Raw genomic sequence first — 17,568 nt, forward strand, 5'->3', positions numbered from 1 at the left:
TTTCATTAAACAAGCTGCTGAAATCACAAACAGATGTACCCCCATAAAACAGAAAACAGCATGTACATCAATTAAATACTGTTAAGAGGAGGTATGTAACCATGTCAACCCTGCAGTACCTATGGCAAAACCAACCCAGAATGCATCAGGAACAGGCTCTGCTGCCATGAAAACATCAGGTCAGAACAGCATGGACTGCAGCGACTTGCGGACTGTGGCCATTTCCTGTTGTTGCTATGGAAACAGGCATAGACAAAACACAGTGGACATCAGGAAACACCATGGTCTGTGACGTCTTCTCAATTATTTCTAAAAAGCTTTTTATTGTTAGTACATTGTTTTATTTTCAACAAGCCTCATTTGTTTTATCGTCTGTTACTGTTGTGTATTTTATTCCATTTGATTTTTGTATTATATTTGTCTCATTTTATTTTAAGTCCTGTATGTGTTATTCATATTTCTGTTTGCTGGTGTATTTTACTACTACTGTGGTACTTTGTACAGTACACCTAGCATGCATACACTGCTAATCAATTTTAATAATAAACTCTGTGGGGCTACACACATTTATTCTGCTCTACTCTATTCTCTGATATAAAAGTTCAAGGCCAAAAGCTACAGTTAATCTTCAAACATTATAATTAATCACTATCAACAGACGGCAGAGAAACAGATTGTACTGTAGCTCTGTTTCACATGGCAAAAATTTGACAATCAAATTTAATTACATGTACCTATTGTAAATAAATGCAAATGCACCTGTTGTAGTCAGCAGTGGATAACTTCTATTATACAATATGTATGTGTAACTCTGGTTTTTTTTCTTGTTAGTGTGCTCTATGGGTTGCTTGTATATGATGTCATGTCACTGTGTTGCTGCACAGCACATGTTCTACATAGGCAGTGCTCTCACCAGCTCTGAAAATGCCTACAGTTTGCATCATTTATGGCTGAACAAATCAATCACACTGACAATGGATTGTTCTGTGAGCCGTACCCTACCTCTCCAAAACATTTCACCCAAATCCATTCATTGCTTTTAAAACTACCAAAGCAACGGATTCTGGTAAAGGGCAGAGGAAATGAATGGTCCACTGACCCACTGCATGACTTAGAAGTCATGGAATCCCAGTTGTGTGTCCACCGTAACTGACTGAACTCACTGTGTCCATGAGGATCTTCTTCTGCAGGGTGGCCATCTCCTTCTTCAGCTCTTGTTGTGCCCCCTGCAGGAAAGCTTCATGGCTCTTCTCCATGTCCTCCATGTTCTGGAGGAAATGCAGGGAGGAACCGGTTTTATTGGTTTACACTGACTAAGTAATTGTACCTACCATATCTACATCACATTTGACAATTCTATCACATCCAGCATGTCTCAGCAGTATATAACAATACTTCCTTATGAAGAAATAATTAAACACAATCTGGATTAACCAGTGAAAAGCAAATAATCTGACTAAGGCCTGGAACAATATCACTGGGGATTTTCCAGCCTGTCTTTTGTTAAAATCAGATAGAAAAACATTTTCTAAGAAACACTGCTGCCTATTGCAGGCCAGTAGGTATTTAAGACCTTAGTAAAAGTATTTCATACTTTTAATTCCTCTATGGCCTTTATTAGGAAAGTGACATCACTGCCTGTGTATCTACTGTAACACCTCAACTTCTTTTATTGTTAACTTTCTTTTGTAAATACTAGAGTGAACTCTACTACTGCCCCACATAACAACTACTACCTAAAAATAGATTACATGAACGTGATGTGAAATGTATAAGCTGAGTTTGGATAGATCTCTTTCTGGAGACTCTGGTCTTTCAGTGCGTGCCCAGAGACTGACAGGTAGCAGAACGCAGCACAGCACAGGACCAACACTGAAACAACATTCAGATCAGACAGTGAGCACAGAGGCTTGGAAAGGCGTCACCTTCACAAAGTGCTCATACAGCTCTCTGACAGTCTTCAGCTTCTGGTTCTGCACAACTCTGGCCTGCTGCAGGATCTTCTGCTGCTGTCTGAACAGATTCTGTGGAAACAAGAGCTCATCACCAACATGTTCTACACTTACAACTTCCCCTTGCTCTCCTTCTTGAAGACAGAGTATTTCTGTGATAATTCTGAGTCACCAGAAAATAGAAGGTGTTGTCTGTAGGTGAAACTTTGGCAAAAATTATTTTTATTACATGTTGTACTTAATGCCGCAGCTGCTGTTAAGCCTTAGCAGGATTTCACAGCACTCTCATTGATTAAAACATGGCTCAGCGTGTCTTCCTATGCACATACAGCCCTCAGATGTCACATCTCTGTTATATAAGACATAGACAGTATGTGGGCAAAATGAACAATGTAACTAGCTTGTACAGATGCTGCCAAGGCCTTTAGTTACTGAATCATCATCTGTATGGATCTGACTGCTCAGGACAGGAACAGGAGCAAAATGACAAGATGTTTTAGGCTTTCTTTTGGCCTCAGAGTTTAATTCTCTGATCTGTTCAAATTACCACCACAAACAAGGAAATCTTCACTGCCTGCCCTCTGCATCTGGAAATGACAAATGGTTTTAACCCTTCAAAATTATGTTCATGATGTATTCATCTATCACAGTGTGATGCCCAGTGCAAAATAAAACAACATAAGAACAAAAGAAGGCAGTAGTATTATTAGCAGTATTCATTGTGTGGTGGTAGGAACAGACTTCAAACCAGGATGGTTTGGTGAATTTGACACAACAAAAGGAGACTAACCACCATAATACATTTTAGTACACTTGAAAAGACTATACAAGTGTTCATTTTGTTATATTTTGATTATAATACAAGGTGTGTAGGTTAAGTGTCCTGTGCTACAGTATGGACAAACTCTAGCAGGGCAACCGAAGCAAACACTGGCATCTTCAGTGACTGATAACAATATATTTTGATGGAAATGAGTATATGCGACTCAATGATCAGCCATGTTTAAATTGCTTAAAAAAAAAAAATCCATCCACAGACCGAAGTACCTCACAGCACAGAACCTGGCTTGTTTTGGGGCTGTTTTTACAAGATAACAGCACTAGAGGTCACAGGGCACCAAAACCTATTAAACCACAGTGAAAGTGAGCTGACGTTAAGCTTCTCCTCCTGCTCCTCAGCTTGCTGAGCTTCAGCCTCCCACTGCTGCAGCGCCACGGACACCTGCTGTGAGTACTGCTGAGTCATCTTCTGCCTGGATTAACACAGACATGCTTTTTAGTCAGCATGAAGACAAAAACACCCAGTTCTACTGTAGGTGAAAACTACCAACTGAAAATGAAGCTATTTTTTTTAATGATCAAGTAACTGTTCTTTTGGCCCTATGCTCAGTTATGTGACCCATATCTTCTTTTACTACTCCCTGACTTAATTTCCTACACAAATCAATGGTATCCTCACTTTCCTGTTGTTGCAGAGGGACAAAGACAAACCTCTGACTGTGATAGTTGTTCCACAACTGTTCCAGTTTGGTTTGGCTTCCCTTCATGTAGTTCTTTGTCAGACACTCCAGACGTTTCTTCTTGGCCTGCATCACCTTGCTTACATCAGCTGGAAGACAATAAAACACAGCTTAGCAGACATTTCTGTCACACTGATGAGTACGGCTCAGTATAGTCACAGTTTTTAAAGATTATGATTCATGATTTTAACAAAATTAGTTTTTTTCTCACATTTTCCTAACATTGTTTTCTACATTAAAATGTTAATGTACCTGCTCTAATGTGAGTGAGTGTTTTAACACAAAGAGCCTTACAAGAACTAAACAAAGTATAAACCTGTTAATATTCTGGTTATACTGATATACTGTATGCCTGATCAAAGAGCAAGTGCACAAGACTAAAAATACAACAAACCTTTCAGTGCCAATCTTGACTTGACAATATTCGACCCTTTTCATGGTGTGAGGCAGAATGCATTGTCATTCTGTATGTATGCTGTACTATATACATATATCAATATCAGAATATATTCAAAAACATGGAAGCCATTTGGTAAAACACTAATTACATTAAAAAGAGTCACACACCACTAATAAGGCCGCTTACCCCCAAATCTCTCCAACATGGACTGTACCTCATTACTGAAGGAGTGGAAAGAAAAAAAAAAGTTATTTTCATACAATGGTGGAAAATAACTGAGTACATGTACACAAGTACTGTAGTCTAGTGGTACTTGCACATTTCTTGAGTATTTACATTTATGTCACAGCTGGAGTGAATAGTTACTGTCCAGACTAAGATTTTGTGAGATTTGACATAAAAACACAATTTCACAAAATACATTGTTAAATATTAAATCAGTGTTTGCAACTACTTTGACAGGTGACAAGTTACAATTAAAGTCCTAACAATGAGACCATAGACAGCCCAATTAAGCTACTAACTGTAACTGTCCAAATGACAGGTTTCATTTGAGAGGGTTGAGTGAGGGGCGCCAAATGTGGCATTATGGGACAGAGAAGAGACAACATGGACAGAGAGGACAGAGAAGAGACATACAGCCCAAAGTTATCTGTACATGGTTCTAGAGGTGCAAACGGTAAAATGTGTATATATTGTATTTGTGCTTGTTGTTCATTTGCCTCTATTTGTATATTTAAGATGGTTTATTGTTGCTTTGTTTGTAGTTTTCACGGTGTCTGAGGAGCAGAGAGGGAAATAAAACTTTCTAAAGACATCTGTATGAAGCGTGGCGATCCTTAAACTAGAACTAGACCAGTGCAGCTACACTAACCTCTGTACAGTTATTTAGAACTCGGGAGTTTTCAACTGCAGTGTAAATTAACTAGGACATGAAGGTTGAACGTAACTATTAATTTTCTTGTATTTGTTCCTAACCTTTTTGCTTGAAAATCCTCAAAAAACCCGAGCCCTAGGCTGCGTCTAGACTAAACTGTTTAACTGTATCTAAAGTCATAAAAAGAGCTGATTCAGGATTATCAAACAATGTTAGTAACTCATTTATCAGTCAGCACAGACATTTTACAGCAGAAAGAATAGTTCTACTTTTATAAATGAAGTACATTTTGCTGAATTGTACTTTTATTTATGTGGGATTTTGGAAGCTCAACTTTTACTTGTTATAGAGTATTGTAAAACTGTAATATTAATGTATTTTCTAAGCCTAACTTACACCAACATTAGTTACTCCACAGTATGAGTACACCTGTAATAAAACAGTATTAATGCTGCGTTAACAGTACCCAACCGCCTCCTCCGGTTCAAAGTCAGCTGCAGGTCTTTTCTTCCCCTGCTTGTCCAATATAGGAGCTTCAGCTTAGTACAGCAAAAATGATAAAAATTCAGAGTTAATGCCATTTTACCAGTTAACTAGCTAAACAGGCGTGAAAAGCTAACCTAGCTAACGCTAACTTACCTTCTCGGCCATCTTCCTCTGAACCACTCAGCTCTTTCTTTTCATCTTCTGGAGTAAAATCAAAAACGTTTTTATTTAGTTTTTCCTCGGTGTGTTTTTTCTTCATCAGTTTTCTCCCTGGTGCCATTCTTCCAACCTTGTCTGCTGGCATTAATTTGGTTAACGCTAAGGTTAAACTTTTCAGCCCAATAAACAACACAAACTGGACCCTGTTAATAGCGGCTAATGTGACCCAGCTATGTTAGCGCTAGCTTTCACAGATAATGTACCGAGCTATTAGTACATAAATGTCCCCCTCAATTCGTTTTCCACTAAAACGGAACTCTATTCTGGTTTATAGCTTCACTTGAGCGCAGTTAGATTTCAATGGCTTATTTAACTGTTAAATATAACCAGCCAAACTAAGATACAATTAATTGCAGCCCAATTCCCGCCAGAAAAAGAGCGAGCCGGGAACAACCAGTCACAGGGACAACAGTCGGAACCTAGCTGCAGACAAGATGGCGGACTGCCGAGTAAGGCACAAAGTTGGCGCTATTAGCCAGAAGTTATTCACTTTGACAGGTTATTCCTCTGACAGAATAATTCACTGATCAGGCGTAACATTATGACCACCTGTACATCTGTATGCACTTCAATGCCACACTTCTGCCTTAACATCTGTGTCCATGAAGCTCAAAATGTTTGTTTTTGGCGAGATTGTCATAAATGTATAAATTCAATTATATGTTAATTAATGAGGTCATAGTTAAAGGTGGTGTTGTACTGGACCACATATTCAGAGGTGTTCCTAATATTCTGACCTTCTCATGTATGTCAATGTGCAGGACAAAATATAGAGACACCTCTGTGCTGTGTTCAAGTGTCTCCCTCTGCTGGAAGTAAAACAAAAATGCATTGAAGTACTTACAGACGTAGAGGCGGTCATGTGATGCCTGATCAGTGTATGAACCTGCCCCAGATGACTGCATATATACCACACACACACGAAAAAAATTGACAAAACAACTTTACATTAGTTAAAGCAGTATATACAGTATAGTATAGTAACAGCAGTATAGGTTATACGCTGAAAAAATCAACTGGACTAGATTTCTAGGTCAAAGACCTAGTTTATAGTTCATATCAGCTGTATATGTGTATGGTACAGCAGCAGCACAGTGGCTCAGAGGAAAGCAATCCAGAGGGTCATTAATACGGCCCAGGAGATCGTCGGCTGCCCTCTCCTCACTCTGGAAGAACTACACAGTTCTCGCTGCCTCAAAAAAGCTCAGACCATCATTAAGGACACTTCACACCCAGGACGTTCACTGTTTGAAGTGCTGCCGTCAGGTAGACGGTTCAGAGTAATCAAATCAAGGACCACTAGATTCATAGACAATTACAGAAAGAATTGTTAGTTGCAGTCCTAAAGTATTTCAACATGTAATAAGTCATACTTAGGATCTACCTGTAGTCTTAACACATTTTCATTTAAGACTTTACTATAATAAATTAAGCACTTGAGGTCACAAAGTCTGCTGGCTCCAAAACATCTTAATGGGTCAGAAAACTCATCAGTATATACACACGTATGAAAAGAAGCATCTTGGAATACCCAAGAATAACACATTGAAATAAAAATAAAACTACTGTAGAAAACTTTTCATTTTTGTCGTGTGAATCCATTTTGCTGTATGACTTTGAAGGCAAATCCAGTTGATCCTGTGTCAGAATTACAGTACAAGAGCCTGCTGGGAGGACGGCACGACTCATGTCTTAGATGCAGAATTTCTTCACCTCCATGATGACGCAGAGGTCAAATATCAAACTTTTCTTCACAAATACAGTGTCCGTTCTCTTCATAGTCCTCTCTTGTCACCACCATTTCATCATAGTCCGGGTTGTGGGCTAGCAGCTTTCCTCCTTCCCATGCATAGCAGATGGGACTGCAGAACAAGACAACACCATTACTAACCACATTATTAATGCCAGACAAATAGGACTTCTGTTTGTGGTGACATTATCTTGAATCCTTTCCAGTAAATTTGAGCAGTGAAGCTGCGTGTGGCAGCTGTGGGGAACAATCAGAGCTCTCACTTTCAGACCCAGGCTCACTGTTGTAGTCACTTACTTTGCAGGTAGCAGGACTGACACAGGCAGGTGTGCCGGGACGAGGGACCGTAGGTCTGCCTCCAATCGCTCTCTGAAGCCTGGAAACAATGTGTTTCCTCCAGTCAGGACGATGTTCTGGTAGAAGTGGGGCTGCATCTCTGATGGCAGAGGAAGGCATTAGCAGCTTCTCATATACATTCATACACACAGTGGGAATTGCAAATGAATGTGTGTCCTACATGAGGACATAAAAGGAGTTTGGAGTCTAAGCCACACTAGTGCTTGGATTTTGCTTGATCTCCTGAGCAGGACATGCACCTGACCTTCTGGGAGGGACTGGATGGAGTGGACAATGGCCTCTGGGATGCCCATCTCCTGGATGCCGATGTCCGAGGGGTGAAAGAGCATCTCAGGAACAGCAAAGCGCTCGTTGGCCAACCTCAGGATCTGCTCTCCTGTCTTATACTTTCCATTGTAGACCATCTCCTCTCGAGGCTGGTGGACAGAAAGAGCACGATAGACAGCAGCAACATTCAGTACAACCATGAATCCACCAACACGTCACACCGACAATATTGAAAACTTCAATGATTTCTCACCTTGCAGAAGCCTTTTTTAATGGAGCTAAAATCTGGAAGAACATAATCCCTCATCACAGTGTTCTCCTCCCCCTTCAACCTGACAATACAACATGAGAGTGGTCACTCAACCGCCAAAGGTAAAACTATCAGGAGCTTCCCGACAAGAGCATTACAGGCTGCAGGCTGCTTTGGACAGCAGGGAAAGTCCTGGCCTCGTCTAACTGGGCGCTTTGAATGAGATATTAACTCCAGGTTAGACTGAAAAAAGTATTTTGTTCCCAGTCAGCCCAACAAACTGAGGACATTCTCTTTGTTTCTGGTGATCATCACAGCATGGGCATAAACCAAAGAAAGCAGGAAGAACAAGAAGTAAAAAATAAGGCAGAAATTAAGTATTTGTTTTTCCCTGTGTTTTATTATGTTGAGAACTTACACATACATGTTAGCCTAACTGTAGCTTCCACAATAAACAGGATGGACATGCAGTGCTGTAAAGCTGCTCTGCTCAGCGGCTTCACACTGGGGCTGCAACTAATAACTGTTTTCCATTACTATCTGATTATCTTCTCTTATAATCTGTGAATTATTAAGTCTATAAAACTGAGTAAAACCAAGTGACATTTACCATTTCTCTTCAATCTGCTTGCTTTGTCTGACCAACAATCCAAAACCCAAAGATATTCAATTTGCTACTGTATACACCAAAGAAAACAGCAAAAACTCCCCATAAGCTCAAACCAGAGAATGTCAGTTTTTCCTAAAAATAACAAAAACAAACAACACATTTTTTTTGTCAATCAACTAATTGTTGCAGTTATAATAAGCTTTAAATTAAAACTGTAGGACCAACCTGAAATATGTTTGGTTAAATACACTGTGTGGGGTGCTGCGGCGTGTCTGGGCTTACTGTGCAATCTCCATGTCCTTGTAAAAGTGCTGGGACACGTAGCAGACATCCTCTTTCACCTGGTTGATCACATGAGTTTCATCCATGACATGTAATTGGCTGTAAGAAAGGGATTCTTTTATTTTTGTTTTTATTCATGACATAATTAGCTGCTTCAACCAAATCCAACTAATGTAAAGAACCACTGTATCTACAGATTAAAAAACCCTCTGTTCATTTTCATGTTCATCATTTACAAGTGGAAACAACCACTGCTCTACCAAGTGAGGCCCAAAGAGTCAAGCCAAACAACAAGAAAACTTGCAGTAAGCAGAGCTACAGCAGCACTGGGTGAGGTGGCTTTACCGATAAGAAATGATCTCCTTCAGGTGATTGGTCAGCAGCTTCCCTCCTACATTGATCCTACATACAAAATAATAATCAATTTAGCTTGCTGCTGCTGTCGTTACATTAATTCTCTTACATGGTAATGAGCTCTGACCTGTGAATGCCCTCCTTCATTTTCTTGCTGCGGCAGTAGGGGGCGATGTGGGTGAAGGAGAATCCGGTGTCGACCACCAAACAACAGAGCTCCGAGCATTTAGTGCTGAAGTAGTGATGAGCGCTGAGAGAGCCCGCTGGGTTAACACAGACACAGCAGAGATAAAAGACAGACGACTGAACCCAGTGGCTTTCACATGAAGAGGATGAAGAGGAAGTCAAGTCACACTGGAGTTCAAGCAACAAACATTTCTTTTATCTGTTTTAAACAGTTTCTACTGAAGGTTTCAGGATATTTTACTAGACAGAGCTGCAAACTCACAAAGGAAATTAGAACATTTTACCCTATAGCTGAATGAAATTTTGAAAAAAAAAAAAAACTCCCCCTCTGAGAACTGATCCTTTACTGTCTTTCTGGGGAGAACCGTGGTTTGAGCCACGGATGCTGTCAGGTGAATAACGCTCCCAGACCTCAGCTTAATGGCCAGACAGCAACACTAGGAGAATGTGTTAGTGCTGCAGCATGTGACAGCACAGTTCAATCAACATTATGACACAAACACATGGACACACAGTTTAAATATCACACAACATATTATCCAAAATTGAAAAGCTAAAATGTTCAGTGTCCTACTGTAGTGAAGGAAAAGCTATTTTTGCAACAGTTTGTTTTGGTGGGCAGGGACAACGCCTCCTAGAGGGCAACAGCTGGAAGTGGGATCTGAGATGATTTCCCATGTTCTTTTCACACTTGATTTTATTTAGAAGGGTACTGAAAGGCGCAATAGCAATCAGCTGGAGTGCTCTGTGGGTCTGAACTATTCGGTATCAAACTGTTATAGATGATGTGAGCATATTGTGTCACCTATTGCGGTAGAACCTGAGCAGGAAGCATGCTCTCACTAGTTTTCTTAGATGCCCAGTGCAACTCACCATTTATCCTGAGAGCTGACTGGAACTGGTACTCCTCAAACAGGATCTCGTTCATCGACTCCTGAATGGAGGTGAAGTTGAAGTACGGCTCTGTGATGATGACGCTGGTGTCTGCAAACTCCACCTGCACCCAGGAAACACAAACACCAGCAGAGAAGAGGGTGATGAGGTCTGATTAGATTAGTCAACATTGGGATTAAAATATTCCACATTTCCAGGGGGAGAAAATCAAAATCCTTGGTCAGTAAAGAACACTGTGAACAAAAATGAAGTAAACACCTTGAACATCTCTTTTCCAAACAAATGATCCCACACTTTCCTCTGGACATCCCAGTTGACCAGATAACCCTGAAAAGAAAGAGCAAGCCAGAGCAGTTGATAAAGAATCTCTAACTATTAAACACAGTACAGATGTGGCCTGATGTTGTAAAGCTATCTGACCTTCTGGAAGGGGAGGATATAAAAGAGACCTGAAGGATCTTTGATCTCATCGAGCTGATTGGCAGTGAAGGTTTTGATTCTGGAAGTCTTGGAGCGAAACTGGCAGTTTGGGATGACGCTGAGGGAGACAGAAAGGGAAGGTCACAGTGAGAACATTTTATTTTCTGGGAACCTTGTGATATATAAATACACCAATGCACAGTATTCCACGGCGTTGGTTTTTAATGTCAGAATTAACCTACAATTAAAACAAAAACTTAAAACACCCCGTGGCAACTCTAAAATGTTGCTGGTATAATAGTTACACATTTGGAAGATTGAGTCTATGCCGAACCTCAGTCTGAGACCTGAGCATTTCAAATACAATATAATAATAATTATAATTACTATTTTTAGCAGTAACGTTAGCAAGGAAGCTAATGTAACTCCACTTACCTGACTTTCTCTTGACTGTATCCTATTTTTGCCGTATAAGCTCCGTTGTCCAGGACTAACGTGGCCATTTTAGAAAACTGCCCATATAAAACGGATAATTACGATTTATTTAATAAGCAACTCAACAAAACACATTGCTAACGTTTCACCAACCGTGCCCCGTCCTCCTCCGCCTCTTCTTGTTCTTCTTCCTCAGTGCGGCAGTCTAGATGCAGCAACGGTGTGTTGCCGCCCTCTTCCGTTCGAAAGTGGTCATGGTCATATTTTCCCACCCAACCCATATCCGTCGATATAGTCCAGTGGCATGAAGGAAATCCAGTTTCTTTGATTTTGTTTATAATCCTCCAAGTTCAGCAAAGCTGTTAAAGTGAAAACAGTTCCCCAACTTCTGTCAATCCTGCCTTATAGTCTCTAACACTACACCTGGGCCTGGCTGTGGCACCAGAGGTAGAGCTGAGCATTCTCTACCTGGAAGGGTGGGGGTTTGATTCCCGCCTTCTCCACTCCACATGTTGAAGTGTCCTTGAACGAGACACTAAACCCCAAGTTGCTCCCGGTGATGTCACCAGTGTGTGAATGAGGTAAGTAGTGTGAAAATGCTTTGAGTGTGCTGCAGTGCATAGAAAAGCAGCATACAAGGATACGACCATTTACCCAATTTTATGTATTCTGCCATCCTCATTCCTCCTACCAGCCCACAGCGGACCTTTGACCTCACCTGTTTTATGACTTCCAAAGCAGCAACCAAATCACTACAAATGAAAGTCACCACTGGTTAAGTCTTCTCTATCCACCAGAAGGCCCATAAGATGGCCGCAGGTTCTGCTGTGAATACTGACATATGGATCAGGAAGCCCCAGCTTTTGCCAGATTTGATCATTTGAATACTACACCAGATGCTGTTTTTCCAGTTGCAGGATCTTTAGTGCTATCAGTATGTGCCTTTAGACATGAATCCCACATTCCTTTTTGCCGTTCAATGGCAGTTTTTACTGGATCTTCTAAGGTCTTTTCTCTGGTCCTTAGACGTACGTCCATGTGTAATATAGACAGAAAACATTCTGAATATGTAGCTACAGCACAGGACTAAAAGATTTCAACACTGCAAATTATAAATACATCAGCATCACAGGGATTTATTTACAGTTTTCTCAGTACTGGGCTGGGTTGTGTCTAATGCAATATGCCACAATTAGGAAATGCCTGAACCAATAAACCAGATTAGGAGGTGCAGGAAGAGCCATACGACCAATGCCAAGCAGTAGTTGTCCTCCTTCACAGTTTACACAACCTTGCACTGAAAAGCAGATGGTCCGTGCTTGTGACTTGGGACTGGGATCATCTGTAGAAGCTAGACTGATCAGACAGAGTTAAGGAGACAACATGAAGTTGATCTTGGTTAACATCATTTTCCCAAACATTTTTCTTTTTCTCCAGTGAAGTACCCTGTAGGCACCCAGTATTATCAAAACAGACTTTATCTGTTTCACCTTTCATTTATTTCTTTGTTACCTTCTTGCTCCACTGTACCTGTATTTAAATACCAACAGGTACCAGTCAGTATTTTAATGCTTTATGCAACAAAACTTACCCTAACGGGCTGCACTGGTAAATGTTACTGCTTGTTCTTATGAAATCATACAGTTGATAAATATCATATGCCTATGTTCTGTTTACTTACATGAACAGGAACAAAGATGTGACAATGAACTAATAGAAGTCAGGACTAAAGTCCACAGGTGGTTTTGTATGTGCTGTACATATCAGTTATGGGTGTATAACAAGATAAAAATCACAATGTAATTTTACACATATATTCACTTGACCTTGTGTAATACTTGAGGGTGGCTCCTGTTTGCAGTAAAGCTAAAGGCACCTGCCTGCCTTTTCCCACCCTCTTCAGTGACATGCAGCAGATAAATAGAAAGGTGCAGGCTTTGGTCACTGTAATCTTTCCTCCTGTTCGTTCCGACCGTGAAGAGCTCCCATGCTCACAACGCTGGTCAACGGCACAAAGACATGTACAATAACACTAATTGAAACAATCACAACTACTGTTCAAAACAGTAGCTAATAAAACTTTGCATGCTCTCAGAGGAGTGTTTTTAACTGGGGTTTGTGCTGTAGCTCATTCCAGTAGCGAGGTGTTACTGGAAACCAGTCTGGTCTGAGGAACTTTTAAAGCCAATGTCTCGTGTGATCTGGGGTCATGGTTATGAGTCTGAACTCTTCTACAGTAGCTGAATATCTGTGCAGCTTAGACAGCAAGGCCTTGAGATGAAGACACAGGCATGTTGATGCCTTCTAGATGCCAGTGATGACCTTTGACCTTTTCATATATATGCAGCACGAACTGAATGGCGCTGTGGTTGACAGCATCCATGGTTAAAGGTTAGATGTCATGACTCGAGTGGATGAATGAAGTGCAAATCAGGGACACGGCACGTTAAGTTAAGAGCTTTATTAGTAGCAAAAAAAAACCGCTCTGGTTCACCGATAAGTTGTTGCAAAAGAAACTCCAAACACTGGTAACACAGAGTCGTTACGCAGAACCCCAAGACGGCAGAGGTACAGAGGTCCAGTAAACTGTGGTCATCCATAGATAGTACACAGATCCCTGAGAAACGCCTTAACCGACCATCTGGAAACATGTCTTTAAACTGTCACCAACAACTGTTTGAAGCAGAGAGATCATTTGAACCAGTTGTCACCAGAAACATCAAAACCCAGAGAAAGTAGCTATTAGACACAAATATCCAATCATCAGTATCAAAAGAAGAGTGCCACACAAGTCCTTATAGTCACTGAATTATTCTGCAATGAGGGCAGATGATCCAGAGCATTCTGAATACCGTACTTCATAAAAATGTGAGGGAAATGTCCGTCAGTCTGTTTCACATTCTGTCTAAGACATAGCTGGAGAGCCGGCGGAGTTACCTGAATGTACTTGTCATTATGTTGTCAAGAGAAAAACCAGCTCATCCAGCCCAGCTGGCCAAAGCAGATGTAAATACCAGGCTGTAGGTCTCTGGAACATTGTCAAGCCAGGTTACTCCAAGAAACTGGGGATGCATCCCTGCAGCTCAATGATCTCGGGCCAGCCGTCGTATTTATTGGTTGATTGGTCGTTCTTAAGGTACTAAAACAGACAGAAGCACAGTAATGATTCTTAACGAGGCCAAACAACATCAACAAGAAACCAGATGAAACTCTTGAGGACACCATAGTCTGTAGAACTGCAACGATCAGCTGATACAATGATTAGTTGACAGAAAAGTATTGTGGCACAGAAATTCCAAACATTCTGTAGTCGCAGCTTCTTCAGTGTGGGGGTTTGATGTTTTTACTCGTCACGTATCATGATATTAAATTGATTCTTTTCAAGATTTATACTGTCATTGGTTAAAGCCCTACAACCCTTAAAGCAACAGCTTGACAGCTTTGGTGAAAGCCTCTTCTTGTCTTTCTTTCTTTCGGAGACTCAGATGTTGAGTTTGAGGCTGTACAGTAAATCTGAAGCTTAGCATAACGACTGAAAACGGGGGAAAACAACTAGAAATGTCAAACCATTCCCTTACATTCCCTCTTAAGTAGCCTAAAAACATTTAGAAGACTGCACGACAACACTGAATACACACCATCATGTTTTACATTACATCACACATTAAATGGAAACTTCTCTCTAATTCATTCTGAGTATCTCGTATGTTTGGAAACTCCGGGATCTTGACCATGACGATGAACCCAGGGAAGAGTCTATTTGCGGTTGAAAGATGATTAAATAAAGTGCATCTGAGCTGATGGTGTTTACCTTCTCAAAGTTGCTCTTCCCTGCTACTCCTTTCCCACCAACAAACAGCCAGTTGTCTCTGAAGCCCAGTGACTGGATGTGAGAACTTCCCAGTTCTGCAATCGCTTTCCTCGCCTCATCATTTAACCTGCCAAAAACAAACATGTTTTTCGAACCAATTCCAAACATGTAAATCATTTGCAGCTTCCACTATTTAGAACAACTGCCTCTTCTGCAATGCAAGGCTCCTGTGTTCGCAGTGTCAGTGTGGGAGTCATCGACAGCTGCTGGAACAGCAGACTGGGCAGGGGAAAGGTGTCACGTTATTGTGCTGGTAATTTTCCAGAGAAACAGATATGAACAGTCTCTCTTCATGCTCCTGTGTCTGATCAGTGACACCAGTTAGTGAAGCCTGTTCGCTCCCAGCTCTAACAGGAAGATTTTAAGAAGAGTATGAAAGCAAACAGGGTCCTGCTTTGGGCCCCATGATAACGCTTCTCTCCTAACACAACAAGTAAGTGGTGTTTGTAGAAAAGAGACATTTACTTTGTTGAAGAGTCATCGTAGGTCGCCATCAGCACAATAGAGCTCTTCTCAATGCTTTTCAGGAAGTCAATCAGAGTTTTCACATCTGCAACACAAAGTCCACATGGTTTAAATCCTCCAACAGTGTCTCAAATCATCTGAGTCCTCAGAACCACGTGGGAGTTCAAGTATGAGAAGTAAAACCCCTGTGATTGCTTACCACCACCATACATGTCAAAGTGCCCGGTCTTTATGACCTCTCCTTTTGTACCTGTCAGAGACAGAGCTGTGAATATAGCTGCAGCCACTTTATCATAAAGGATCAGTTGTGGAAACAAAAGCAGTTTATCGATTCAAGACTCACCATCTAGTACAACAATGTTTATTCCATATCCAGCGTTGTTCAATACTGTTCCAAGAACTCTGAGGGGAGGGTGATAAAGTGTAAATGTCAGCGGAATCTAACCGCAGCAGGACTGCAACAGTTTAAACTGGGTGTCCCTAATAAACTGACAGCTGAGGGGGTCTTCAGAGGAGTGGGAAGAACAAGCACTGGACACGATGAAACACGTTACTGTGGGCGCTCACAGATACCATACAAATTTTATTTATAAAGCACTAAAAACAACCAGAGTGGGCCAAAGTGCTGTACATTGCAATAAAACAGTATAAATTATAAACCCCCAAACAACAATATAAAATATAATCAATATAAAAAATGACTAAAATCAACAAAAATAACATATCAAAATGCCAGGGAAAATAAATGAGTTTTTAAAAGAGACTTAAAAACAGACAGGGTAGAGGGCTTGTCTAATGGACAGTGGTAAATCATTCCTGAGTTTGGGACCAGCAACTGCGAAGGCTCGATTGCCTCTAAGCTTACGCTTTGTTCTTGGGACACTTAAGAGAAACAGATTTGTTGACCTTCGGAGAGTGTGTGGGTGTATGCCAATGAAGCAAATCACATAAGTAGGATGGTGCAGAGCCATGAAGGGATTTAAGAACAAAGAGTAAAATTTTGTAATGGACCCGAAAATGAACAGGTAACCAATGTAGGGAGGCCAAAACTGGAGAGATATGCTCATATTTCTTGTACCTGTTAAAAGACGCGCTGCTGCATTTTGGACCATCTGGAGGCGAGTGATAGAAGACTCACCGACCCCAAGATACAACGAGTTACAATAGTCCAAAAGGGAAGTCATAAAAGCATGAATAAGCGTCTCAAAATGCTGTCTAGAGACAAATGCTTTTACTTTAGCCAACTGTCTTAGTTGAAAGATCTATCTTAATACCTTTTAAAATATTCTTTTTATTATATTGAGCCAATGAGCCCAAGTCAACAGAAGGTGAACCAACAGAATCACCAAATACTATCACCTCAGTCTTATCCTCATTCAGCTTTAAAAAGTTAAAAGTGAGCCAAGATTTAATCATCGAGCCATTCAAGGAGTGTGCTAACAGAAGAGCTCGCCTTATTAACCGGTAGGTAAAGCTGGCAACAGATACACTACAGCGCGCTGTGACCCACTTCTCTCACATTCATATTGTGCCTGTGCTGAGACGTCACCAACAACATGAATGATTTTAAAAACTACACAAAGTAGGTCACAATTTGAAGCAAAGTGACCAGGTGTGTGTTTACTGAGACATTTAGTCAAATAGTTTGAGCAGTGCAAAAATCACCACAAACAGAAAGCGACTGCAGAAAATGCAGACGTGCTGCTCGTAGTGGTTTTGTGTCTGCTCCTATGAGGGGTTGGGGCCGTCTTCTGTCAACGGCACATGACTGGAGGATATTTGGAGTTTTTTATTTATATTACTTTATTTTAGCCCAGCATTTTGTTACTGCACTGACTAAAGAGTGTAACTATTAATAACGTAGAGCTGATTGTTGTGAAGAGCCTGCACTTTCAGCCTGACTGAGCACATTGTGGTAATGACAGCTCCCTCCACCACTCAGACATGACCGTTAAGCCTTCCTACTCCTGACT

General features: G+C 40.9%; 3 protein-coding genes across 3 annotated transcripts in view; all 3 read right to left on the reverse strand.

The window, feature by feature from the left end:
* Positions 1-6: 6 nt before the first annotated feature.
* On the reverse strand, positions 7-5,902 carry sycp3 (synaptonemal complex protein 3). Its single transcript, XM_020615729.1, has 8 exons — positions 5,389-5,902; positions 5,216-5,288; positions 4,059-4,093; positions 3,444-3,561; positions 3,106-3,205; positions 1,926-2,024; positions 1,164-1,268; positions 7-234 (listed from the first exon to the last, which is right to left on the reverse strand). Exons 1-8 carry the CDS (start codon positions 5,537-5,539, stop codon positions 181-183), a joined length of 735 nt encoding a protein of 244 aa, XP_020471385.1. The 5' UTR covers positions 5,540-5,902; the 3' UTR covers positions 7-180.
* Positions 5,903-6,615: 713 nt separating this feature from the next.
* actr6 (actin related protein 6) lies at positions 6,616-11,508 on the reverse strand. Its single transcript, XM_020615730.1, has 12 exons — positions 11,413-11,508; positions 11,260-11,336; positions 10,825-10,942; positions 10,663-10,731; positions 10,384-10,507; positions 9,452-9,587; positions 9,316-9,372; positions 8,971-9,069; positions 8,082-8,160; positions 7,806-7,977; positions 7,502-7,640; positions 6,616-7,316 (listed from the first exon to the last, which is right to left on the reverse strand). The coding sequence occupies exons 2-12, from the start codon at positions 11,325-11,327 to the stop codon at positions 7,187-7,189; spliced, it is 1,191 nt and encodes a 396-aa protein (XP_020471386.1). The 5' UTR covers positions 11,328-11,336; positions 11,413-11,508; the 3' UTR covers positions 6,616-7,186.
* A 2,248-nt stretch (positions 11,509-13,756) lies between these two features.
* Positions 13,757-17,568, reverse strand: part of LOC109969148 (protein FAM3C) — an 8,936-nt gene continuing 5,124 nt past the window's right edge. The window contains exons 5-9 of the mRNA XM_020615840.1: positions 15,939-15,997; positions 15,795-15,845; positions 15,596-15,680; positions 15,071-15,197; positions 13,757-14,398 (exon numbers count right to left, since the gene is read on the reverse strand). Of these exons, the coding sequence (XP_020471496.1) occupies positions 14,309-14,398; positions 15,071-15,197; positions 15,596-15,680; positions 15,795-15,845; positions 15,939-15,997 (412 nt within the window). The 3' untranslated portion in view covers positions 13,757-14,308. The remainder of the gene's footprint in view (positions 14,399-15,070; positions 15,198-15,595; positions 15,681-15,794; positions 15,846-15,938; positions 15,998-17,568) is intronic.

Source organism: Monopterus albus, unplaced genomic scaffold, assembly GCF_001952655.1.
Source record: "Monopterus albus unplaced genomic scaffold, M_albus_1.0 scaffold170.1, whole genome shotgun sequence".
NCBI lineage: Eukaryota > Metazoa > Chordata > Actinopteri > Synbranchiformes > Synbranchidae > Monopterus > Monopterus albus.